This window comes from Mesoplodon densirostris, chromosome 1, assembly GCF_025265405.1.
Source record: "Mesoplodon densirostris isolate mMesDen1 chromosome 1, mMesDen1 primary haplotype, whole genome shotgun sequence".
In the NCBI taxonomy this organism is placed as follows: domain Eukaryota; kingdom Metazoa; phylum Chordata; class Mammalia; order Artiodactyla; family Ziphiidae; genus Mesoplodon; species Mesoplodon densirostris.
The window spans coordinates 123,544,097-123,572,033 of NC_082661.1; the positions used below are offsets into that span (position 1 = coordinate 123,544,097).

The 27,937-nt window shown below is 40.1% G+C and overlaps 1 protein-coding gene across 2 annotated transcripts in view; it reads left to right on the plus strand.

The window, feature by feature from the left end:
• Positions 1-1,604: 1,604 nt before the first annotated feature.
• The window catches only part of NRBF2 (nuclear receptor binding factor 2), a 33,539-nt gene continuing 7,206 nt past the window's right edge, over positions 1,605-27,937 (plus strand). Inside the window, exons 1-2 of one of the 2 annotated variants that reach the window (XM_060090437.1) lie at positions 1,605-1,817; positions 27,397-27,481. In XM_060090437.1, the coding sequence (XP_059946420.1) occupies positions 1,788-1,817; positions 27,397-27,481 (115 nt within the window). In that variant the 5' untranslated portion in view covers positions 1,605-1,787. The remainder of the gene's footprint in view (positions 1,818-27,396; positions 27,482-27,937) is intronic. The other variant, XM_060090447.1, reaches the window with a different exon arrangement.

Genomic DNA, 27,937 nt, shown 5'->3' on the forward strand with positions numbered 1-27,937 from the left:
CCACCTGTGTCCCCAGCTCGGATGGCCTGGAGATCTCTACAACCCTTTATTGATAGTCTCAGGAAATAAATGGACTTTTCCTAATAGGCTAAGGAGTCTTCCATGTGTCTGAAAAGATACAAACCTGCAGGTAGAAAAAAACGGCCACTGGCAAGCTTCAGGCATAGCTGCTGTTCCCCATACTTCAAGAGAAGCAGCTTGGATAGCTCTGAAGTCTTTGTAGGCCTGAAACCTTTTCCTTTGATGATCTGGCCACGAACAGCACAGTCTTCATAGCCTGTGGCTGGTCAGGCCAACAGCATGACAGCAAGTGGCAGAGAATACGGATGGCAGATGCAATGGCCATGTCACCATTTGGACATGGTTGTGTACATCTATCAGGTCTTGCCTTTTGCTGATCTGGATGAAGTTGCTCTCAAACACATAGTCTCCTTCCTTCAGCTGTCACTGAAGTTCCCCTTAGAGATATTAAACCTGCCCACTTCACAGCCAGCCACTGTAGGAGTACTGCAGTGACATGGATTCACTGCTCATGGTTATAGTTTATCAAGAAAGCTCTGCCTCTGGATTTCATCCCCTTGAAGGGGTCTTAATAGTTTTCTTTGCCATATAATAAATTGTCACAAACTTAGTGGCTTAAAGCAACACACATTTATTACCTCACAATTTCCATGGGTTAGGAATTTGGGAATGGCTTTGATGGGTCCTCTGCTCAGGATCTCACAAGGCTGCAATCAAGGTGTAGGCCAAGGCTGGGGTCTCACCTAAAGCTTGGGGGTCCTCATCTAAAGCTTCAGGTCCTCTTCCAAGCTCACAGGGCTTTCCCCCCCCTCCCCCCCGGCCACGGCTTGCAGGATCTTAGTTCCCCCACCAGAGATGGAACTTGGGCCCTCCGCAGTGAAAGCGTGGAGTCCTAACCACTGCACTGCCAGGGAATTCCCAAGCTCACAAGGCTTTTGAAAGAATTTATTTCCTTCAAGTTGCACAATTCATGTGCCTCTATCACAGCTGTTTCCTTTACAGCATAAATCACAATTATTTTTTTACCAGTGAATTCCTTGACAGAAAGAACCCACCACAGTGGTTTAGCACATAATTGTTAAATGAATCAAGGATTATATATGGTTATTTGTGACCCATATTATTTTCTTCATTAGTTTGTTAGCAACTTGAGGGCGCAGCCCTGAATCATTTGTTTGTCTCCCTCCAGTAGGGTCTAGTCCAGTGCATGGTTTAGCATTACTCAAATCTCATTTCTGGAAAAAAAAATCAGGTGGAAGAATAAAGGTGGGGACTTGAAAGCAAGGGAGGATGTGGCAAAGCAGAGTGAATCTGGGAAGAGTTACGCTGGAAGGAAATGGGAGAGACCAATAGCAGAAATCAGCCACTTCTACTTAAATTCCAGCAACAAGGCTGTACCTCCTCACATGACGTATGCGGAAGCTGAAGACATGCTCCTCGCGAGAGGAAAGATGGACCGCGAGAAAGTGTACGTCCGTGCCCCGCCTTCCCTGAGCCCCACCCACTCCCTGTCCTCCCTCCCACCTTGAACCTGTCGCGTGTGACGTCGTGACGCGTGCGTGGCCGCGGCGCGGGGGGCGGGCCCGCGGCGCCACGCCGGAGGAGGAAGTGGTGCGGTTGTTGCTCCCTCTGCGCCCGCCGCTGGCTACCGGGGCGCGGAGTGGGGCCACAGTCGCCGCCACTGCGTCGCCCTCTCCAGCTGTTACCCTCCATGTGCCTGAGCTCCGTCGCTCCCCTTCCTCAGGCCGCCGCTTACCCCGGGGTCTATGGAAGTAATGGAAGGACCGCTCAACCTGGTGAGTGGCCCACAGAGGGTTGCGTCCGCCCTCGGGCTCCTTTGCCTCAGAAGCCCGGTCTCGGCGTGCAGCTGACCCTCGAGGCTGGGGGGTGGGTTTGGCGCGGGTGGTCCTGAAGGCTGGGGGCGCAGGCAAGGCGCGGCCCTACAGCGGCTCCGGCCAAGCCACCGCAGACGGCCCCTCGGGGATCCCTGGGAAGCTCCCGCCTCCCATTTCCCGCCTCCTCCAGGCGCCACCTGCCTCAGGGCTCTGGGCGAGGGGCTCCCACCAGCGGGGGCTGCCACCTCTCCAGGCCGGAGGAAATGCCTCCAAGCGCCACGTAACCACCTCTCTGCAGCCTGGAGAGGCATTGAAGCCGGCCAGGGCAGAAATGGTGTGTAATACTGGTTGTAACTTCCAACACAGGGTCTGAAGTCTGAGCCTCCTCACTGTGGAGAGACGGAGCATAACGTGTCTGACCCCCTTTTCCCTTCACCCATTTCTCACCTGTATTCAGATGCATAAACTGAGACTTCCCCTTCTCAAATAAATTAGAGACAGCTGGGAAAAAAAGACGGGGCCGTCCCTGTTTTTAGCTCAGTTTCAGCTCATTAGGCATCATGAAAATATGGTAGATGTTTGCCTTTCTCAGAAACAGCGTTGCTGCTCACTTATTTTTAGGCACCTCAGGTGTAGCGATTAAAACAACAATGAGAAACACGAGTTACGTTCCACCTGGCCGTGGCATCTTTTGGTTCCCAGAGAAGGCGTCTGTTTTGGATACAAAAGTTAGATTACTTAAAGTTGCAGACAGACAAGAGGAACTTTTTGCAGTTCAACTGCGATGATGGGATTGGAAAAAAAGGATGTGTGGAAAATTATTAGTTTCTCACGTTGGAACTCTGAGAACCCTTGTGTGGGGCTGGATTTAAACCATTCTCTAGAGAAGCAATAGAGCCTGGTGGTTTAAGAGTATAGATTCGGGACCTAAACTGCTTGGATTTGAATTCTGACTTTGTCACTTAATAACTGTGTGACCTTGGGCAAATTAGTTGACCTCACTCTTTGTGGTTTGTTGTGAGGATTGAAAGAGTAAATAGGTGTAAAGAGCCTAGAACAGTACCTGGTACATAGTGAAGTGTAAGAGTTAAGCTATTATAATAATCAGACCAAAACTCTTAATTTAAAAATTTCACTTGTAAAATAAGGTTTGGACTTGGTGAGCTTAAGAAGTTTAAGATTCTAGGACCTAAAGCTGTTGTTCCCAGATGACTGGTGCCAGGTTAACCGCTATGAGTACCGTGCAGTTTTATTAAGTTATGCCCTGCCCCCATTGTTTACACTTAAAAAGAATTGGACTAGATTTGTGATTTTTTTCTTTTTTTAAAGCCAGGGAAATGTCTTCCAGTCTTCTTGTTTTTAAGGTGACATATAGTTGGCAATGAAATATAATGGATGGCTCAATACTGAAACTTCACAGGAATATTATTAGAAATAACCAGCACTTTACAAAGTGCTTCAAAGTTCAAGTGTCCTCGCAAAATGACTATTGGTTCAGTTCCAGTTAACTTCACTTTATTTGGCTGCTTCCTGCAGCATAACCCCAGCCAACTGCCCCACTAGTGTGTGGTAGCTTATGAAAAGACTGGAACTGGGTGACAGTTGTAAGTGGAGCAGTAGAATGACCAGTTTAGGAAAAATTAGTTAAATGGTGGCAATGGTATTATCTTTTTATAGAGGATAATTTTCAATAGTCTTGTTAAGGAGTCTAGCATAGTTCCACAATCCAGCCATAAAATTTATGTATCAGAAATTTGGCATCTTGAATTCTTAAACCATTTGAGATTTGAAAGATCTGAGTTCTAGCATAGCTGTTTGATGGTAGGTAACAGTGGAACAGATTAACATTTACTTGAATCATTTTAACTGTGCTGCTGAGTACCAGTGACAGGCTTCTGAATTTGTTGTCACTCAGTTTTAGAAGACTGGGTTTTTTTCTCCTCTGTTGTACTATATTTCGTTGTAGCTTATTTATTTCATACATAGTTTGTACCCCCTTAGTCCCCTATCCTATCTTGCCCATCCCCCTTCCCTCTCCCCACAGGTAACCACTAGTTCTCTATATCTGTGAGTCTGTTTTTTTGTTATATTCACTGGTTTTATTTTTTTTGATTTCACATATAAGTGATGTTATACAGTATTTGTCTTTCTCTGAGTTATTTCACTTAGTATTATACCCTCCAGGTCCATCCATGTTGTTGCAAAGGGCAAAATTTCATGCTTTTTTATGGCTGAGTAGTATTCCGGTGTGTGTGGCTGTGTGTGTGTGCACATGTATCTATATGTACATACACACACACCACGTCTTTATCCACTCATCTGTTAATGGACACGTAGGTTGCTTCTATATCTTGGCAATTGTAAATAATGCTGCTGTGAACATTGGGCTGACTGTATCTTTTCAGACTAGTGTTTTCGTTAGAAGACTGAATTTTTTGAAGACTATCACATTCTTTTATGTCAGCAGATGTGCAATCCAGGGTACAGTTGACTCAGCATGAGAAATACTTCTCAATGCTATGGTTTTGAGTGCTTTTGAACATTCCATTAGCATATACTACCTTTTTCTAATGACATCATACTGTAGTCCAAATTGATTGCATAAGGACTTATTATAGTACCTAGATTTATAATCATGTGTCCTCAGAGCATCCTTGGAATTTAGTAAGAATTGCTTCCCAGTTTTACAGATAAATAAGCCTAGACAAATTTAGTAATTAGATCAGTGACTCAAATACATTATGGACCACACCTTATTTTATTTATTTATTTATTATTTTTTTTAAAATTTATTTTATGTATTTATTTTTGGCTGCGTTGGGTCTTTGTTGCGTGCAGGCTTTCTCTAGTTGCGTCCAAGTGGGGGCTACTCTTTGTTGTGGTGCGCGGGCTTCTCCTTGTGGTGGCTTCTCTTGTTGCAGAGCACGGGCTTCAGTAGTTGGGCTCGTGGGCTCTAGAGCGCAGGCTCAGTAGTTGTGGCGCATGGGCTTAGTTGCTCCGCGGCATGTGGAATCTTCCCGGACCAGGGCTCGAACCCGTGTCCCCTGTATTGGCAGACGGATTCTTAACCACTGCACCACCAGGGAAGCCCCACACCTTATTTTAATATCATGACTTCTTTCTAGCAATGCTTCTGTATTAATGTACTTATAAATTTCATTTCAGTGTGGCCCTTATCTATATTGAAATATACATGCTGTGTCAGTATTTAGTACCTGTGCTCTAAGTTAGGTTTGCAGTAAGGGCTTGTAGGCTTATTGCCTCACAGTGATTTTTTAAGATATGGAAGAGACCAGTTTGAAATAGTCATTTTAATATATAGTACAGATATTCTGGTTTTTGAAGTTGGTCAAAAGAAAAATAGGATAAATCGTATTTACATTGGTGGGGGGGGAATAGCTAGTCTTTGGACTCTGGATAAGTTTTGTTACATCAGTTTTTTTTCTTTTTGTCAATTTTTAATATGGAAATATTCTAACATATAAAATTACTTAGTGTATATTTAGGCCTTTCTTTCCATACATTTAATTTTGGCAATGCAAGTGCTAGTAGCAAATGTCAAAACTTGTGTGAGATAATTTCTAGTTCTTTGTTTTGTTTGCAGCCTATTTGGGAAGTGATGTCAGACTTTAATTTACACATGACTGTGTTGCTCATGCTTTGCTTACCTACTCTGCACACTCTGAGGACAGGGTCCGTGTGACTGTGTGACCACAATTATATTCTGTGTGTCTGGCCCTTTTAAGAGTGCTGAGAATGTACATGTTTGTTGAGAAACTGAGCTGCTATTCAGAGTGCTCAACTCTTCTCATCTAAGGAAAGGAAGCAGATACAGTCCAAAGAATGGCCGTGTACGTATTGGTGGTCTTTGTAACTATTCCATGTTAGTTATATTGGCAATAAAAATAAAATCTTGTTGCCCTGAAAAATGTCAAGGAAAATTTCATCTTGTCACAGGCTAGGCTAGGCTATTAAGACATATCCAGTAATTACAGAGTGCTGGAGCTGGCATCAGGCACTGACATATATTATTTGTTTTGTTTTCTTTGTAGCTCTATGAGATATTCCCCCATTTTACAGATGAAAACTTTGAACTGCAGAGTGAGTGGTGATAGTTGGATTTGAAAGCAAGATTCGAAATCAAATATCTAATCTTTCCGTTAGATCAGTGTTTGCCCATTTGTTTTGACTGTGATCCACAGTGAGAAATTTTTATATGATAACTAGTACACACATACCTAAGTGTATATTACTGCAGAGCTTGCTACACTGTGGGTGTGCCTCCTGGGATTGTGCAAAATGCAGGGACCCTCATAAATTTCACCAAAAACAAGACAAAAAAGTAAAAACCTGAAGCATCATATGCTGTGTTTGTGTGTGTGTGTGTGTTTGTGTATAGTGCTCTATATGATGAACTCTAATATTTACTATTAGAGCTTTTTAAATGCTGGTTGTGACCGATAGATTGATTTCAGGACTCATTACTGGGTTGCATCTTGTAATTTATCTTCACAGCAGATGGTGGCAGTTGTAAAAAAAAAAAGCTAAAGTGGAATCTTACAGAAATTGACTTAAAATCAAAAAGGTTTTCCTGGATCTCTCTAACACTTGAGCAGTTATCCTAAATACAGTTGCATTACGTTACTTAGATGATTCAGTACTTACAGTTAGGAGATACTACTTGCCTTTAGGAGACTCACAGTCAGTTGATTCGGAAATGGGGAATGAGTGACTTTTCTCCTTTGCTCTCCATTGAAGCACCACCACAAGGTTCAAAAGTACATTAGATTTTCCTCTGCCACCTTATTGTGTTTGGTATGGTGTTCCTTTTCTTTTCATCTATACAGTTTTCCCCAAGGACACAGAAATAAATAAATAGAAAGTAAAAGAACTTAATACTCTTTTCCTTTGGGAAAGAAGACAATATTGAACCTGTAGTTTTGAGGCAGTTGAGCATGTAGTTCTTGGTGAGGGAAGTCACTTGGTAATCTAGCTGTACTTAGGATTTCGTTGGTTGCAGGTGATAGAAACCCACTTCAAATTAGCTTAAATCAAAAGGGATAATTTATTGGAATCAAAAGAAAGGTGCAGGAAGGGCAGGACTACAATGTAGGTGGGTCTAAGAACTTGTGGGACCTGGGACTCAAAGATAATCAGATTTTCCCACTCTGCCTCTTCAAACTTTATTACTTTACTCCCTCTCTCTCCAGATCTACATTTTCCACCTGGCTAACTCCTGAGTATCACATTAGTTATATCCACTTAAAGCTTTCTTGATGTAACCTCTGGTCCTGAGTTTGAAAATCTGTTGGAATGGATCTTTAGGTGTCTAGGGGACGAGGTAATATAAAAATATGGCAACTTCCATGGGAATCTTATTGATTGCCTAGGAAGAAGAGCATTTCACAGAGAGGGGTGGGGCATGTGGAAAGTGTTGGCTGTTTCTGGCGAGGATTCAGCAAGGGAGGAATTTGTACAGGGCACATGGAGTAAGACATTACTAAATCTGAAGCTTTTGTACTTTTTATAAAGGTTTTAGAACATTTTGTAGTATTGTGCTTTCATTTTTACTCAAGGAGTAGGAAACTTCTGGTTAAAATGTCCTCAAGATTGGATGGATGAAATAGTGAATGAAGTAAATGTACCAGTAACTAGTTTTCTGTGGCTCTGTATAGATGTATATACATATGTATAGTTGTTTATCTTAGATTTTGATGCAGAGATTTATTCTGGTATTTACTGTGAAATACAGTAATGTTCTCTTGGTATTTAAGAATCCTTGGTTTTGTTACCAACCCTCAGCATAACCTCTCCCATCCTTCTATCCAACTAACTGTTCATTGATCCACCCAACATTGTGAGCAGTTACTGTCTATCAGGTACTGTTCTGGACATCAAGGATTTGACAGTGAGTAGGACAAAGTCCCTATTCTTACAGAACTTTTATCCCATTCTCTAGTTTTCTTTTCATCTATTGTGTTCTCTTTCTCTCTTTACCATCTTAAGCATAGTTATTTTGAGTTCCTTGCTATTCCAATACATGGATAATCTCTGGGTCTGTTTCTGTTGTCTGTTTCCCTTTGTTATCAGTGACATTTTCCTGCTTGACATGCCTAGTAACTTTATTGTGTATTACACATTGTGGATGATGTGTTGTAGAGATTCTGAATTTGTTATCTTCCTCCAAAAATGTTAAGTTTTGGCTGGCAATTAAAATACTAGCAGATCACCTTGATCCAGTCTAGGCTTGATTTTATCAGGGTGGGTCTATTTCAGCTTTACCCATAATGCCTAGAATGTAGTCCTTTTATCAGGGTGGGTCTATTTCAGCTTTACCCATAATGCCTAGAATGTAGTCCTTAGTCCTAGGGCTAGACTTTGAGGTCTCAACTCAAAGCCCCAGGTATTCACCAAAGTTATACTCTGTCTAGGCCCAAACTGCAACCTGTCTCCCCAACACTGTGTGACTTCTGAATTCTCTGCTAAGAGGTTCTGCTAGGCTTCCTGGAATTGCGCCCTGTTAATGTGCAGCTTATATGTTAGGTGAGGACCTGAGAGGATTTTTTTTTTTTTTTTTTGAGTTACGCGGGCCTCTCACCGTTGTGGCCTCTCCCATTGCGGAGCACAGGCGGCACGAACCCGCATCCCCTGCATTGGCAGGCGGACTCCCAACCACTGCGCCACCAGGGAAGCCCCTGAGAGGATTCTTGATGCATATTTTTAGAGTGTCTTCACTGCACTTCCCTCCATCCCTGGACTCCTTAAAATCTAGCCTTTTTCGTTCCAATCTCCATCTCCTTTGCCCAGTGAGATACTGCCTTCTGCTTGGGCTTTATTTTCTTGCACTCCATTTTTGAAAATGCACTCAGAAAGAAAGCCAGGGTGAATGCAGGTTTTACCTTGTGCATTTCTCTTTTCTTAAAACCTAGCCTTCTGTTACTTTTTGTTCTGTGTCTGTAAACTGTTGTTTTTATATATTTCGCCCAGCTTTGTAGTTGTTTACAGTTGGAGGGTAAACCAGTGCCAGCTACTCCATTCTACCTGTATCAGAGGTACAAATTTCCATGAGAATTTCCAAAGAATTCTCAAAACACAATTAAGGCAGTTTATTGTAAACCCTAAATGCCAGAAAGTGCTTTAATATGAGATTGTGGTATCACAAAAGCTAATACTGCCAATATTCAGTGATAGGTTATCACAGCTCTGTAAGGATTGGCCAGTTACTTACTGCTTTCCGTATTTAAACATCTATTTCCAAGTAAAGTTTGAGGCAGCTTACAATAAAAGACAGATGGCATACTATTAAAATATTAGTTACCTATTGAGGTAAATTCCAAAATTTAGCAGCTTAAAACAGCACACGTTTGTTTTCTCACAGTTTCTGTGTGTTAGGAATAAAGACATGACTTAGCTGGGTTCTTTGCTTCAGGGTCTTTCACAAGGCTACAGTCAAGTTGAGGGTCAGCTGGGGTTGCAGTTCCATTTGAAGGCTCTACTGGGGCAGGAGCTGCTTCCAAGCTCACTTACAGGGGTGATGGCAAGGTTTCGTTCCTTGAGCAGTTTTGGATTGAGCATTTCAGTTCCTTGCTGGCTGTTGGCAGGCCACCTCATTCCCTTCCGTGTGAGTCTTTCCTTGGGGCAGCTGACAGCATGACTGTTGGCTTCATTAAAGTAAGCAAGGGAGAGAGAATGTACCAAGGTGGAAGTGACAGTCTTTTGTAACCTCATCATGGAAGTGACACCCCATCACCTTGGCTGTATTCTGTTTCTTAGATGCAAGTCACTAGTTCCAACCCACATTTGAGGAGGGGAGATTACATAACGTTGTGAATACCAGGAGGCAGGGGTCATTGGGACCCATATCAGAAGCTGCTACCACAATTGCTGATAGAAAAACAAAGAAAATAAGAACTGAAGCAACAAAGGATATTGAGACAGTATAATCCTTCAGGGCTACATCAAACTAAAAAGCTTATGCCCAACAGAGGAAATCATCAACAAAATGAAAAGGCAACCTACCAAATGGGAGAAAATATTTGCAAAGCATGTACCTGATAAGGGACTAGTATCCAAAACAACAGAAAGAACTCACACAACTAAATAGAAAAAAAAAAAGCAAAAAATCTGATTAAACAGCAGGCAGAGGATCTGAATAGACATTTTTCCGAAGAAGACATACAAATGGCCAACAGGTACTTGAAAAGATGCTCAACATCACTAATCAGGGAAATGCAAATAAATCAAAACCACAATGAGGTATCATCTCTCAGCTGTTAGAATGGCTGTTATCAAAAAGATAGGAAATAACAAGTAACAGGTGTTGGCGAGGATGTGGAGACAAGCACTGTGGAAAACAGTATAGAGGGCCCTTGAAAAATTAAAGAGAGAAATATCAGGACTTCCCTGGTGGTCCAGGGGTTAAGGCTCTGCTTCCACTGCAGGGGGCGCAGGTTCGATCCCTGGTCCGGGAAGTTTGCATGCCACACAGTGCGGCCAAAAAAAAAACAAACTACTGTACTATTCTGCAGTTCCACTCCTAGGTATATTTCTGAAGAAAATGAAAACACAAAAAACATCTATTCAGATCCTCTGCCTGTTGTTTAATCAGGTTTTTTGCTTTTTTTGCTATTGTGTGAGTTCTTTGTTGTTTTGGATACTAACCCCTTATCAGGTATATGATTTGCAAATATTTTCTCCTATATGGTAGGTTGCCTTTTCATTTTGTTGATGATTTCCTCTTCTTGGCATAAGCGTTACAGTTTGATGTAATGCCACTTGTTTGTTTTTGCTTTTGCTTTTGGTGTCAATTAAAAAATTATCACCAAGACTTATATCAGAGAGCTTTCTGCCTATATTTTCTTTGAGGTGTTTTATGGTTTCAGGTCTTATGTTCTTTTTTTTTTTTTTTTTTTTGCAGTACGCAGGCCTCTCACTGCTGTGGCCTCTCCCATTGCAGAGCACAGGCTCTGGACTTGCAGGCTCAGTGGCCATGGCTCACGGGCCCAGCCGCTCCGCGGCATGTGGGATCTTCCCAGACCGGGGCACGAACCCATGTCCCCTGCATTGGCAGGCAGACTCTCAACCACTGCGCCACCAGGGAAGCCCCTGTCTTATGTTCTTTAATTCATTTTGAGTTAACTTTTGTGTGTTGTGTAAGATAGTAGTCCAATTTCATTCTTTTGCATGTGACTATCCAGTTTTCCCAACATCATTTATTGAAGAGACTGTCCTTTGCTGGTTGTATATTCTTGGCTTGTTTGGCATTTGTTAATTAAACATTTATGCACGGGTTTATTTCTGGGCTCTATGTTCTGTTCCATTGATCTTTGTGCTTTTAATGCTATCATACTGTTTTGATGACTATAGCTTTGTAAGATAGTTTGAAAAGAAAGAGCGTGATGCCTCTAGCTTTGTTCTTTCTGAAGATTGCTTTGGCTATTTGGGAGCCTTGTGTTTCTATGCAACTCCTAGGATTGTTCATTTCTGTGAAAAGTGCCATTGGAATTTTGATAGAGATTGCATTGAATCTGTATTATTGCTTTAGTTAGTATGGACATTTTAACTATTACTTCTTCGAATCCATTTCATCAGTGACTTAATAGTGTTTGTGTACAGGTCTTTAACCTCTTTGGTTAAATTTACTCCTAAATATTCCTTTTGATGCAGTTATAAACGGGATTGTTTTCTTAACTTCTCTCTGAAAATTTATTAGGGTATAGAAATGCAACAGATTGCTGTATATTGATTTTGTATCTTGCAACTTTATACTACATTCATTTATTCTAACAGGTTTTTGGTGGAGTCTTTAGGGCTTTCTGTATATAATATCTTGTTATCTGCAAATAGTGAACAGTTTTACTTCTTTCTTCTTTATTTGGATGCCTTTTATTTCTTCTCACCTAATTGCTGTGGCTAGGAAGCACTTGCAATACTATGCTGACTACAAGCAGCAAGAGTGGGCATCCTTGTCTTGTTCCAGATCTTAGAGCAAAAGCTTTGAGCTTTTCACTGTTGAGTATTATGTTAGCCGTAGGCCTGTCACATATGGCTTTTATAATGTTGAGTTGTGTTCCCTCTATACCCATTTTGTTGAGAGTTTTCATCATGAGTGGTTGTTGAATTTTGTCAAATGCTTTTTCTCCTGTTGAAATGCTCATATGATTTTTTAAAAATTTACATTATTTATTATTTACTGAGCCAAATTTCCTCAATGTTCAAGTACCTGGTGATTTTTAACCACTTGGTTGTTGAATTAACTCTTTCAAGAAATGAACCTAAGCTAAGCAATTCATGAATAAGCTATGTTTCAAACTTGGTACCTTGGTTCTGATATGTATATTTTCTGTGTCTACAGATATTGGTTTGGTTATTTCCTGTTTCTTGTTGATGGAGGAGAATCAACTTTCCAAAATTATGCATGATTCTTTTAGAACTTCTTGCTGTCTTATGAGTTTAAAGTAAATCCATTTTCTTTACCTTCTGATTAGTAATCAGTTGGTTGAAAAATATAAAATATTGGTATGATCTACAAATGTTCTGACACAACTGAATCACCCTTTGAGTAACAAAATAAATAAAGTTCAGAAAAGTTTACACTTTGTTATTCACTGGAATGGAGAAATCATGTTGCAAAAGTGTGTGAGTGAATGAGTGTGAGTGTGTGTGCATGCATGTTTTACAGAAGTGCCAAACATTACAGAAGTAATTTCCCCACCTTAACTATTAAAGATAATTGCTCATATCTTAGGATTCCCATGGTGAGAAATGAATCAATCTGTTTCCTAGATTAAGATCATTAAATGTTTTCTTCACACACACACACACACACACACACACACACACACACACACACACTGTATTTTATTTTTACAAGAGAGAAATAAACTGACACCAAGCATTGTAAATGGATGACCATAACAAAAGCAACAGTGATTGCAATTACCAAACACGAAACACACTCATACTCTGTCATAATATTGACATTCAGTCCAGTAATCCTCCACTGTAACAGCTCCTTTACTTTGCAGTGAAAATTGATGTATATATTTTTTGCCTCTGAGTCCTTGTGGGATTTTTTTTTTCATTCAAACAGAAAGTCACAAAAATTATAATCATCCTCATCAGTTCACTCAGTCCCATGTAATTAATTTTTTTTATCTTGATCTTTGTTAACACTTTTATGAATTCATCAGTTTTCCATTAGAGTTCTGAAAATGATTATTCATTCAGTTCAACAGTATAGTCAGTTACCTGTAACCTGTACTTGTCAGAGTCTTTTCCATGAATTCCTTGAAGATGAAACCCTTTTATAGGAACATTTTTGCAAAAGCATCAGAGTACACCCAGAACTGTCTGTAAATGACAGAAGACTGAAAAATGACCACGGTTAATTGAAAGTTCCTAATAATGTAATTGACAAGGAAATTTAGTTATTTCTGAGATATACATTTTAAAGTAATAACTAGAATTATGACTTATAATATTATACCAGAACATATAAGATTTTTAGAAATTTTATGTAAGGTCTGAACATTTATATTAACATATTTCCATACAAATAACCCAAAGAAAGTTTTGTATTAGTTGTGTTTTTTGTTTGTTTGTTTTTTTATACTGTAGGTTCTTATTAGTCATCAATTTTATACACATCAGTGTATACATGTCAGTCCCAATCGCCCAATTCAGCACACCACCATCCCCACCCCACTGTGGTTTTCCCCGCTTGGTGTCCATACATTCTCTACATCTGTGTCTCAACTTCTGCCTTGCAAACCAGTTCATCTGTACCATTTTTCTGGGTTCCACATACATGCATTAGTATACTTGTTTTTGATATTTGTTTTTCTCTTTCTGACTTAACTTCACACTGTATGACAGTCTCTAGATCCATCCACGTCTCAACAGATGACTCAATTTCGTTCCTTTTTATGGTTGAGTAATATTCCATTGTATATATGTACCACAACTTCTTTATCCATTTGTCTGTCAGTGGGCATTTAGGTTGCTCCCATGACCTGGCTATTGTAAATAGTGCTGCAATGAACGTTGGGGTGCATGTGTCTTTTTGAATTATGGTTTTCTCTGGGTATATGCCCAGTAGTTGGATTGCTGGATCATATAGTAATTCTATTTTTAGTTTTCTAAGGAACCTCCATACTGTTCTCCATAGTGGCTGTATCAGTTTACATTGCCACCAACAGTGCAAGAGGGTTTCCTTTTCTCCATACCCTCTCCAGCATTTGTTGTTTGTAGATTTTCTGATGATGCCCATTCATTGTAGTTTTGATTTGCATTTCTCTAATAATTAGTGATGTTGAGCAGCTTTTCATGTGCTTCTTGGCCATCTCTGTGTCTTCTTTGGAGAAATGTCTATTTAGGTCTTCTGCCCATTTTTGGATTGGGTTGTTTGTTTCTTTAATATTGAGCTGAATGAGTTGTTTATATATTTTGGAGATTAATCCTTTGTTGATTTGTTTGCAAATATTTTCTCCCATTCTGAGGGTTGCTTTTTTGTCTTGTTTATGGTTTCCTTTGTTGTGCAAAAGCTTTGAAGTTTTATTAGGTCCCATTTGTTTATTTTTGTTTTTATTTCCATTACTCTAGGAGGTGGATCAAAAAAAATCTTGCTGTGACCTATGTCAGAGAGTGTTCTTCCTATGTTTTCCTCTAAGAGTTTTATAGTGTCCAGTCTTAGATTTAGGTCTCTAAACCATTTTGAGTTTCTTTTTGTGTATGGTGTCAGGGAGTGTTCTAATTTCATTCTTTTACATGTAGCTGTCCAGTGTTCCCAGCACCACTTATTGAAAAGACTGTCTTTTCTCCATTGTATATCTTTGCCTCCTTTGTCACTGATTAGTTGACCATAGGTGCGTGGGTTTATTTCTGGGCTTTCTATCTTGTTCCATTGATCTGTATTTCTGTTTTTGTGCCAGTACCATATTGTCTTGATTACTGTAGCTTTGTAGTATAGTCTGAAGACAGGGCGTCTGATTCCTCCAGCTTTGTTTTTTTCCCCTCAAGATTGCTTTGACTATCTGGGGTCTTTTGTGTCTCCATACAAATTTGAAGATTTTCTGTTCTAGTTCCATAAAAAATGCCATTGGTAATTTGATAGGGATTGCACTGAATCTGTAGATTGCTTTGGGTAGTATAGTCATTTTCACAATATTGATTCTTCCAATCCAGGAACATGGTATATCTCTTCATCTGTTGGTATCATCTTTAATTTCTTTCATCAGTGTCTTATAGTTTTCTGCATACAGGTCTTTGGTCTCCCTCGGTAGGCTTATTCCTAGGTGTTTTATTCTGTTTGTTGCAGTGGTAAATGGGAGTGTTTCCTTAATTTCTCTTTCAGATTTTTCATTACTAGTATATAGGAATGCAAGAGATTTCTGTGCATTAATTTTGTATCCCGCAACTTTACCAAATTCATTGATTAGCTCTTGTAGTTTTCTGGTGGCATCTTTAGGATTCTCTATGTATAGTATCATGTCATCTGCAAACATTGACAGTTTTACTTCTTCTTTTCCAATTTGTATTCCTTTTATTTCTTTTTCTTCTCTGATTGCCACGGCTAGGACTTCCAAAACTATGTTGAATAATAGTGGTGAGAGTGGACATCCTTGTCTTGTTCCTGACCTTAGAGGAAATGCTTTCAGTTTTTCACCATGGAGAATGATGTCTGCTGTGGGTTTTTTGTATATGGCCTTTATGATGTTGAGGTAGGTTCCCTCTGTGCCCACTTTCTGGAGAGTTTTTAGTATAAATGGGTGTTGAATTTTGTCAAAAGCTTTTTCTGCATCTATTGAGATGATCATATGGTTTTTCTTCTTCAATTTGTTAATATGGTGTATCACATTGATTGATTTGCATATATTGAAGAATTCTTGCATACCTGGGATAAATCCCACTTGATCGTGGTGTATGACCCTTTTAATGTGTTGTTGGATTCTGTTTGCTAGTATTTTGTTGAGGATCTTTGCATCCATATTCATCAGTGATACTGGTCTGTAATTTTCTCTTTTTTTTGTAGTATCTTTGTCTGGTTTTGGTATCAGGGTGATGGTGATGTCATAGAATGAGTTTGGGAGTGTTCCTTCCTCTGCAATTTTTTGGAAGAGTTTGAGAAGGATGGGTGTTAGCGCTTTTGTAAATGTTTGGTAGAATTCACCTGTGAAGCTGTGTAGTCCTGGACTTTTGTTTGTTGGAAGATTTTTTTTTTATTGATTTTATTTTTGTCTGTGTTGGGTCTTCTTTGTTTTTTTTTTTTTTTTTTTTTTTTTTTGCGGTATGCGGGCCCCCCACTGCCGTGGCCTCCCCCGTCGCGGAGCACAGGCTCCGGACGCGCAGGCTCCGGACGCACAGGCTCAGCGGCCATGGCCCACGGGCCCAGCCACCCCGCGGCACATGGGATCCTCCCAGACCGGGGCACGAACCCGCATCCCCTGCATCGGCAGGCGGACCCCCAACCACCTGCGCCACCAGGGAGGCCCTGTGTTGGGTCTTCTTTGCTCCGCACAGCTTTCTCTAGCTGTGGCAAGCGGGGGCTACTCTTGGTTACGGTGCACAGGCTTCTCATTGCAGTGGCTTCTCTCAGTGCAGAACATGGGCTCTAGGCACGTGGGCTTCAGTAATTGTGGCATGTGGGCTCAGTAGTTGTCGCTCGCGGGCTCTAGAGCGCAGACTCAGTAGTTGTGGCGTGCTGGCTTAGTTGCTCCGTGGCATGTGGGATCTTCCGGGCCAGGGCTCCAACCCGTGTCCCCTGCATTGGCAGGGGGATTCTTAACCACTGTGCCACCAGGGAAGCACTGTTGGAAGATTTTTAATCACAGTTTCAGTTTCATTACTTGTGATTGGTCTGTTCATATTTTGTGTTTCTTCCTGGTTCAGTCTTGGAAGGTTATACCTTTCTAAGAATTTGTCCATTTCTTCTAGGTTGTCCATTTTATGGCATACAGTTGCTTGTAGTAGTCTCTTAGGATGCTTTGTATTTCTGTGATGTCTGTTGTAACTTCTCCTTTTTCATTTCTAATTTTATTGATTTGAGTCCTCTCCCTCTTTTTCTTGATGAGTCTGGCTAATGGTTTATCAGTTTTGTTTGTCTTTCAAAGAAGCAGCTTTTAGTTTTATTGGTCTTTGCTATTGTTTTCTTTCTATTTCATTTATTTCTGCTCTTTATGATTTCTTTCCTTCTGCTAACTTTGGGTTTTGTTTGTTCTTCTTTCTCTAGTTCCTTTAGGTGCAAGGTTAGATTGTTTACTTGAGATTTTTCTTGTTTCTTTATGTAGGCTTGTATAGCTATAAACTTCCCTCTTAGAACTGCTTTTGCTACATCCCATAGGTTTTATTTATTTATTTATTTTTTTTTTAAATTTTTTTTTTGCTGTACGCGGGCCTCTCACTGCTGTGGCCTCTCCCATTGCGGAGCACAGGCTCCGGACACACAGGCTCCGCGGCCATGGCTCGCGGGCCCAGCCGCTCCGCGGCATGTGGGATCTTCCGGGATCGGGGCACGAACCCGTGTCCCCTGCATCGGCAGGCGGACTCTCAACCACTGTGCCACCAGGGAAGCCCTCCCATAGGTTTTAGATCATCATGTTTTCATTGTCATTTCTCTCTAGGTATTTTTTGATTTCCTCTTTGATTTCTTCAGTGATCTCTTGGTTATTTAGTAACGTACTGTTGAGCCTCCATGTGTTTGTTTTTTTTTACTTTTTTTTCCCTTGTAATTCATTTCTAATCTCATAGTGTTGTGGTCGGAAAAGATGCTTGATATGATTTCAATTTTCTTAAATTTACTGAGGCTTGATTTGTGACCCAAGATGTGATCTATCCTGGAGAATGTTCCGTGCGCACTTGAGAAGAAAGTGTAATCTGCTGTTTTTGGTTGGAATGTCCTATAAATATCAATTAGGTCTATCTGGTCTATTGTGTCATTAAAGCTTCTGTTTCTTTATTTATTTTTATTTTGGATGATCTGTCCATTGGTGTAAATGAGGTGTTAAAGTCCCCCACTATTATTGTGTTACTGTTGATTTCCTCTTTTATAGCTGTTAGCAGTTGCCTTATGTATTGAGGTGCTCCTATTTTGGGTGCATATATGTTTATAATTGTCATATCTTCTTCTTGGATTGATCCGTTGATCATTATGTAGTGTCCTTCCTTGTCTCTGGTAACATTCTTTATTTTAAAGTCTATTTTATCTGATATGAGTGTTGCTACTCCAGCTTTCTTTTGATTTCCATTTGCATGGAATGTCTTTCTCCATCCCTTCACTTTCGGTCTGTATGTGTCCCTAGGTCTGAAGTGGATCTCTTGTAGACAGCATATATATGGGTCTTGTTTTTATATCCATTCAGCAAGCCTGTGTCTTTTGGTTGGAGCATTTAATCCATTCACGTTTAAGGTAATTATTGATATGTGTGTTCCTATGACCATTTTCTTAATTGCTTTGGGTTTGGTTTTGTAGGTCCTTTTCTTCTCTTGTGTTTCCCACTTAGAGAAGTTCCTTTAGCATTTGTTGTAGAGCTGGTTTGGTGGTGCTGAATCCTCTTAGCTTTTGCTTGTCTGTAAAGCTTTTGATTTCTCCATCATATCTGAATGAGATTCTTGCTGGGTAGAGTAATCTTGGTTGTAGGTTCTTTCCTTTCATCACTTTAAGTTTACCATGCCACTCCCTTCTGGCTTGTAGAGTTTCTGCTGAGAAATCAGCTGTTAACCTTATGGCAGTTCCCTTGCATGTTATTTGTCATTTTTCCCTTGCTGCTTTCAATAATTTTTCTTTGCCTTTCATTTTTGCCAGTTTTATTACTGTGTGTCTCGGCGTGTTTCTCCTTGGGTTTATCCTGTATGGGATTCGCTGCACTTCCTGCACTTGGGTGGCTATTTCCTTTCCCATGTTAGGGAAGTTTTCGACTATAATCCTTCATATATTTTCTCGGGTCCTTTCTCTCTCTCTTCTCCTTCTGGGACCCCTATAATGCAAATGTTGTTGCGTTTAATGTTGTCCCAGAGGTCTCTTAGGCTGTCTTCATTTCTTTTCATTCTTTTTTCTTTATTCTGTTCCACGGCAGTGAATTCCACCATTCTGTCTTGCAGGTCACTTATCCATTCTTCTGCCTCAGTTATTCTGCTATTGATTCCTTTTAGTGTAGTTTTCATTTCAGTTATTGTATTGTTCATCTTTGTTTGTTTTTTCTTTAATTCTTCCAGGTCTTTGTTAAACATTTCTTGCATCTTCTCAAATTTTTGCCTCCATTGTTTTTCCGAGGTCCTGGATCATCTTCACTATCATTATTCTGAATTCTTTTTCTGGAAGGTTGCCTATCTCCACTTGTTTTAGTTGTTTTTCTGGGGTTTTATCTTGTTCCTTCATCTGGTATATAGCCTTCTGCCTTTTCATTTTGTTTATCATTCTGTGAATGTGGTTTTAGTTCCACAGACTGCAGGATTGTACTTCTTTCTTCTGCTGTCTGCCCTCTGGTGGATGAGGCTATCTAAGAGGCTTGATGGGAGGACTGGTGGTGGGTAGAGCTGACTGTTCCTCTGGTGCGCAGAGCTCAGTAAAACTTTAATCCACTTGACTGTTGATGGGTGGGGCTGGGTTCCCTCCCTGTTGGTTGTATGGCCTGAGGCAACCCAACACTGGAGCCTACCTGGGCTCTTTGGTGGGACTGATGACAGACTCTGAGAGGGCTCCTGCCAAGGAGTACTTCCCAGAACTGCTGCTGCCAGTGTCCTTGTCCCCACTGTGAGCCACAGCCACCCCCCACCTCTGCAGGAGACCCTCCAACACTAGCAGGTAGGTCTGGTTCAGTCTCCCCTGGGGTCACTGCTGCTTCCCCTGGGTCCCGATGTGCACACTACTTTGTGTGTGCCCTCCAAGAGTGGAGTATCTGTTTCCCCCAGTCCTGTCAAAGTCCTGCAGTCAATTCCTACTAGGCTTCAAAGTCTGATTCTCTAGGAATTCCTCCTCCTGTTGCCAGAACCCCAGGTTGGGAAGCCTGATGTGGGGCTCAGAACCTTCACTCCAGTGGGTGGACTTCTGTGGTATAAGTGTTCTCCAGTCTGTGAGTCACCCACCCACCAGTTATGGGATTTGATTTTACTCTGATTGCGCCCCTCCTACCGTCTCATTGTGGCTTCTCCTTTGTCTTTGGATGTGGGGTATCTTTTTTGGTGAGTTCCAGTGTCTTCCTGTAGATGATTGTCCAGCAGGTAGTTGTAATTCTGGTGTTCTCGCAAGAGGGAGTGAGAGCACATCCTTCTACTCCGCCATCTTGGTTGCTCCCCTTGCCCATATGATTTTTATTCCTCATTTTGTTAATGTGGCATCACATTGGTTTTTGGATAAGTTTGATTTGTTGAACCATCTTTGTATCCTTGGAATAAATCCCACTTGATTTGCTAGGGTTTTGCTGAGGATTTTTGTATCTGTGTTCATCAGGGATATTGGCCTCTAGCTTTTTCTTTTTCCATGTGGTGTCCTTCTCTGGTTTGGTATCAGGGTAATGCTGGCCTTGTAAAATAAGTTTGCAAGTGTTCCCTATTCTTCTATTTTTTGGAAGACTTTGAGGAGGATTGGTATTAATTCTTGGAATTTTTGGTAGGATTCACCAGTGAAGCCGTCTGGTCCTGGGTTTTTGTTTGTTGTGAAGTTTGTGATTACTAATTCAGTCTCCATACCAGTACAGGTGTACCTCATTTTATTGTGCTTTGCTTTATTGCATTTTGCAGATGTTGCTTTTTTTTTTTTTTTTACAAATTGAAGGTTTATGACTACCCTGTGTCTTATTGGCACCATTGTTCCAACTGCATTATTTTCAAATTAAGGAATGGACATTGTTTTTTTTTTTTTGCGGTACGTGGGCCTCTCACTGTTGTGGCCTCTCCCGTTGCGGAGCACTGGCTCAGGACGTGCAGGCTCAGCGGCCATGGCTCATGGGCCTAGCCGCTCCGTGGCATGTGGGATCTTCCCGGACCGGGGCACGAGCCCCTGTCCCCTGCATTGGCAGGCGGACTCTCAACCACTGCGCCACCAGGGAAGCCCTACGTTGTTATTTTTAGACATAATGTTATTGCACACTTAATAGACAACAGTGTAGTGTAAACATAACTTTATTTATTTAAAAAATATTTATTTATTTGGCTGTGCTGTGTCTTAGTTGTGACACGTGGGATCTTTGTTTCTGCGTGTGGGATCTTTAAGTTGAGGCTTGTGGGACCTTTTTTAGCTGCAGCATGCGAGCTCTTAGTTGCAGCATGTGGGATCTAGTTCCCTGACCAGGGATCGAACATGGGCCCCCTGTGTTGGGAGCTCAGGGTCTTAACCACTGGACTACCAGGGAAGTCCCAACATAACTTTTAGATGTATTGGGAAAGCAAAAAATTTGTGTGACTCATTTTATTCCAGTATTCACTTTATTGCGGTGGCCTGGAACTGAGCTTGCAATATCTCCGAGATATGTCTGTGATTGGTTTGTTCAGATTTTCTTTTTTTTCATAATTTCGTCTTAGACAGTTTTGTGTTTCTAGGAATTTATCTATTTCTTCTAGGTTGCCCAATTTGTTGGCATATAATTGTTCATAATAGTCTCTTATTATCCTTTGTATTTCTGTGTTACCAGTTGAAACATCTTTTCGTTTTTGGTTTCTGTGTGTGTGTTTTTTGTTTTTGCAGTTGGTTAGTTCCCCAACCAGGGATTGAACCCAGGCCACGTTATTAAGACTTGTTTTGTGGTCTGACATATGATCTATCCTGGAGAATGTTCCATGAGCACTTGAAGAATGTGTATTTTGTTGCTTTTGGATGGAATGTTCTGTATATATTTGTTCCATCTTGTCTAATATGTCATTTAGGGCCTGTGTTTCCCTACTGTTTTTTTGGTCTGGATGATCTATCTATTGATGTAAGTGGGGTATTAAAGTCTCCTGTCATTACATTGCTGTCTGTTTCTTCCTTTAGGTCTCTTAATATTTGTCTTATATATTTAGGTGCTCCTGGAGTTAAAATTCATGAAGAGTGTTAAGTTACCTTTTCTGTCCTAAGTTTCCTGATAAACTTTAAAAGAAAATAAATAAAATTTACTTTATTTGTTTGGGTTAGTGCCCAAAATAGATACATTCTTGGCTTAAACATTATTTGAATTGTTAGTAATATCACTCATAAAGACCTATATTGTCTTTTATCTTTTTGTTGTTGTTGTTGAGATATAGTTGTTTTACAGTGTTGTGTTAGTTTCTACTGTACAGCGAAGTGGAGATCCCTGTGCTATACAGCAGGTTCTTATTAGTTATGTGTTTTATACATATTAGTGTATATATGTCACTCCCAATCTCCCAATTCATCCCCCACCCCCACTTTGCCCCCTTGGCATCCATACGTTTGTTCGCTACGTCTGTGTCTCTATTTATGCCCTGCAAACCAGTTCATCCGTACCGTTTTTCTAGATTCCACATATATGCGTTAATATGCGATATTTGTTTTTCTCTTTCTGACTTACTTCACTCTGTATGACAGTCTCTAGGTCCATCCACGTCTCTACAAGTGACCCAATTTTGTTCCTTTTTATGGCTAATATTCCATTGCATGTATGTACCACATCTTCTTTATTCCACATCTTCTTTATCCATTCATCTGTCGATGGGTATTTAGGTTGCTTCCATGACCTGGGTATTGTAAATAGTGCTGCAGTGAACATTGGGGTGCATGTGTCTTTTTGAATTACTGTTTTCTCTGGGTATATGCCCAGTGGTGGGATTGCTGGGTCATACGGTAATTCTATTTTTAGTTTTTTAAGGAACGTCTGTACTGTTCTCCATAGTGGCTGTATCAATTTACATATCCACCAACAGTGCAAGAGGGTTCCCTTTTCTCCACACCCTCTCCAGCATTTGTTGTCTTTTATCATTTTTGAACAAAGTATTGAGATAAAACCTTCCCCATAAAATTTTAGTGCATCTTGAAGTAATTGGCAGAAGAGAAACATGTTATCAGAATTATAAAATATCAGTGCCCAAACTTTTAGAATCCCCAACCAACGTTCCCATTTCAGTTGCTTCTTGTTCCTCTTTTATTTTGAATCACCAAAGAAGCATATGGATTTAATACTTTTAATGCTGTGATTCTGCCAAGAACGGTATTTAAAGAGAGATCAATTTTAATATTAGAGATCTTTAAAGATTGTTTTAAAAATAACAATTACTACAAAAATAAGTTTCGTACAGTATCTTTAGTTGGAAAAGAATGCAGTTTAGTCTAATCTCCCCAATCACATTGTAAGCTTTATGGTGGTAGATAACCTCTGCTGCTTTTACTGTCTTTTAACTCATTTAATTTTCACAACATTCTCATTTTAAAGATGAGAAAACTTAGGAAGTTAAGAAAGCCAAGTTCAGGTGTCTAATAAGTGCTCAAGCTGAGACTTGAACCTAGGCAGTTGGCATGTGCTGGGTGTCTAACAAGAACTTGGTGTAGGACCTGTATTTTTTAATAGGGAATTTGATTGCTGTGGTGCCAGATAACCTAAAGTAGGTGTGTGTTTTACTTTTTTTTTTTTTTTTTTCTTTTTTATACGCGGGCCTCTCACTGTTGTGGCCTCTCCCGTTGCGGAGCACAGGCTCCGGACGCTCAGGCTCAGCGGCCACGGCTCACGGGCCCAGCCGCTCCGCGGCATGTGGGATCTTCCCGGACCGGGGCACGAACCCGTGTCCCCTGCATCGGCAGGCGGACTCTCAACCACTGCGCCACCAGGGAAGCCCCCTAGGTGTGTGTTTTAAAACGAAATGTAACTCCTGAGTTGGCAGAGTGATCAGAGATTGGATTTTACATGGGGAAGTTTTTGGGGAGTTGGAATAGCCATGAGGTCCTGTTCCTACCACTTGAGAACTTTTTGTTTCTTTGGTGTTCAAGTAAAAGTTTATTCTCACACCGTAGACAAAAATAAACTCAAAATAGCTTTAAGACTAAAACATAAGACGTGACACCACAAAACTCCTAGAAGAGAACATAGGCAAAACATTTGCTGAAGTGGCAATGTTTTCCTAGGGCAGTCTCCCAAGGCAATAGAAATAAAAGCAAAAATAAACAAATGGGACCTCATCACACAGAAGCTTTTGCGTAACAAAGGAAGTCATAAACAAGACGAAAAGACAGCCTACAGAATGAGAGAAAATACTTACAAACTATGCGACTGAGAAGGGCTTAATTTCCAAAATAATTAAACAGCTGATGCAACTCAATAACAAAAATCTAAACAACCCAATCAAAAAATGGGCAGAAGACCCAAATAGACAGTTCTCCAAAGAAGACATATAGACGGCCAATAGGCACATGAAAAGATGCTCAACATCACTAATTATTAGAAAAATGCAAATCAAAACCATAATAAGGTATCACCTAACACCAGTCAGAAGGGCCATCATTAAAAAGTATACAAATAACAAATGCTAGAGAGGATGTAGAGAAAAGGGAATCCTTCTGCACTGTTGGCAGGAATGTAAGTTGGTGCAGCTACTATGGAAAACAGTATGGAGGTTCCTTGAACTAAAAATAGAGTTAACGTATGATCCAGCAATCCCACTCCTGGGCATATATCTGGGCAAAACTCCAATTCAAAAAGATATATGCACCCCTATGTTCATAGCAGCACTATTCACATTAGCCAAGATATGGAAACAACCTACATGTCCATCGACAGATGAATGGATAAAGATGTGGTATTATATACACATGGAATATTACTCAGCCATAAAAAAGTGAAATAATGCCATTTGCAGCAATGTGGATGTACCTCAAGATTATCATACTTAAGTGAAGTAAGTCAGAGGAAGACAAATACCATATGATATCACTTATATGTGGAATCTAAAATATGATATAGATGAACCTATTAACCAAACAAACAGACTCACGGACATAGAAAACAAATTTATGGTTACCAAAGGAGAAAGGGGGTGGGGAAGTTTGGGATTAGCAGACACACACTAGTATACATAAAATAGATAACCAACAAGGACCTACTGTATAGCACAGGGAACTATATTCAATATCCTGTAATAAACCATAATGGAAAAGAACATGAAAAAGAAAAAAAATTATTCTACTATTGTGGAGCTTGAAGTTTAACTAGGGAGCTTCGTAAATATAGTACAGGTAGAAAATGATTAATGTCATTGGACAGAGAGACTAGAGGCAGTGTTAGAATAAGGTAACCTCAGAGAGCATCTCATCCCGGCTTCTCAAAGTGTGTCCAGGAGCCAGTAGCTTCAGCTTCACCTCGGTAGAATCTCAAGCCCTTCTGAATCAGTGTGCATTTTAACCAGATTACCCAGTGATTTGGATTCCATTAAAACTTGAGAAGCACAGATCTAACTCCATCATTTTACAGGTGAGGGAACAGGCCCTGAAGGATGAGATAACTTGGCTGGTTTAGTGGGATTACGAGGACTTGAGCCCAGTGCCCCAGGTTCTTGGTAGGGCTATGTCTGTACTGTGCCGTCCTAGTTGGGAAGTACTTTGGGATTTCAGAGGTTGTCTCTTAAATAGGGCTTCTTTCAAAGCTTAGAAAGGTAAAGGCATATGCAGATTCTTTCATTATTTTCTTTTCCTGTGCCTAGAACCTTGTTGATTGTCACTTGCTTTAGCTATATGCTCAAAATACATTCCTTAGAGGAATCATGTTGATCATAACTTACCTTTCTTCATTATGTACATTCTCTCCCCAAAAGATCTGTATCATTTCTGGATACTATATAATACTCCTGTGTTAAGAACATGTTTTTTGTTCAAATCCAGGGCTCCATGGTTAAAATTATATTTTAAGCCCTTAGTCATTTCTGGTTATCAATGATTATTTTTAGGAATAAATTGAGACTTAGAGAAAAAGTTTGTTTAATTACTATTTGAAGAATAATAAGCCTCTGAAACAACTGAAAGGAATAATCTTGCTTTTAAGAGTGTTGCTTGCCTCTTCCTTACAAAAATAGAAACGGGGAAAATGTAAACAGCATGCATTGCTAGAAGTGTACTGTTCCCTACTTTTGTCTTCACCTCTGTTTTACACTGAGCCTGATTTGTAAACTTGCAGATCTTTCTAATCTCAGTTGCAAAAGTGATTTTCTGAAGTCTTTTTATGAGGCATCAGTGGTACATCTTTTGAAAAGTTCAACACAAGTCATTTCACACCTGACACACTGGTTTGATTTTTGCTTTTTTTAAAAAAAAACTGAGGTAAAGTACACATAAAATTTTCTGTCTATAATTTTTTTTAATTTTTAATTAAAAAAAAAATTTTTGGTCGCATCATGTGGCTTGCGGGAAGTTCAGTTCCCCAACCAGGGATTGAACCTGGGCCATGGCAGTGAAAGCGCCAAATCCCAACCACTAGACCAGCAGGGAACTCCCAGATTTGCCGTCTATAATTTTTAAGTGTACAGTTCAGTAGTGTTAAGAATATTCACATTGTTGTGCAGCAGATCGCCAGAACTTTTTCATCTTGTAAAACTGAAACTCTACACCCATTGAACAGCACTCCCCACTTTTTTCTCCCCCGAGTCTCTGGCAACCATCCTTTCTACTTTCAGTTTCTGTGAGTTTGACTACTTTAGATACCTCGTTAAGTGGGATCATACAGTATTTGTCTTTTTGCAAGTGGCTCATTATAAGCTTAAAGTCCTCAAAGTTCATGCTGTAGCATGTGTCAATTTCTTCCCTCTTCAGGCTGAGTAATTTTACATTGTGTGTATGTACCACATTTTGTTCATTCATCTATTGATGGATGCTTAGGTTGCTTCCACCTTTTGATTATTCTGAATGATGCTGCTGTGAACATAGGTGTATAGTGCTTTTTCACTTTAAGCAGCTTTGCTAAATTATCTGTGAGTTTGTTAGTGAGGAAAACATTACACTAGTTAGAAGACTTCAGCTGACCATTGCCTTCTCCTTGCCTGCTAACTGTATAACCTTATGTAAGATATGTGACCACTATGAGTCTATGGACCTCCTTATGTAAGAGATGAAACACATACACAAAATTGTAATAGTTCTTAAATGTAACACAAATGTAAGGAGACCAATGACTACTTATTTAATCCATTTGCTTTCAGTACTTTGAGTTTGTTGTTTTGGTGAGTTGTATCTGAAAAGATCTCCACCATAACATTAAATATTGGTATCATTAATTCCTCAACTGTATAATGTACAAATTTTTCATCTTGAAAACATAGGTAGCAACTTTAATGTTGAAAAGGAAGAATGAGTTAAAAACCAAGAAAATATACATTTTGAGTAACAATTTGATGATAACCCTTGGTTTATCTCTGAAGAATGTTCCCTGAAGGAGTTGGTGCCTGGTCTTAACCTCGATTGTTTATTAGTAGAGTTGAGAGAAGTTGCCAGTCCTTTCAGCTACTACCCATTAGGTTTCCCCAGTTTTAGATACAGCTGTAATGGTTTGATGTGTGGTAACAAACAGCATTATATCTTCTTAAAAGTTTTTTTTTTTTTTTAAGTAAGAGGAACTCAGGAATGTTTGTCTTCTAGGCTCATCAACAGAGCAGACAAGCAGATCGTTTATTAGCTGCAGGGAAATACGAAGAGGCTATTGCTTGTCACAAAAAGGCTGCAGGTGAGTATTCTTTTTAAGAAGTACTGAGTCTAAAACTGCAGGGCAGTTTCTTTTTTCCAGTGTCTCTCAACACGTTATTTAGAATGAAAGTCACACAAGTAATGTTGTGTTGTTGCCCTGCATGTACCAGGTTGATACTACTGACCCACTGGAACGCAGCTTGGATTATTTTTCAAGTGAGTGTGTTAGATTTTCCAGCTCCTCCTAACCCAGTCTTTCTGAATCAAGAAGACTGCATATGCCATATTTGTAAATGATTCCTGGACACAACTTTCTGAGCCTGAAGATCCCCAAAGACAGAAGTAATTCCAAGAAGTGTCTGTCAGTTCATCTTAGTTGTTATAGAGAAGGAGTCTGGATTTCAAATATTTAGGCTTTTTGGGTTTTGAAAGTAATAACTAATTTAATTCCAGCCAATTAATTTTCACTGAGTTTCTGTTTTCTAAGATGCTGGTA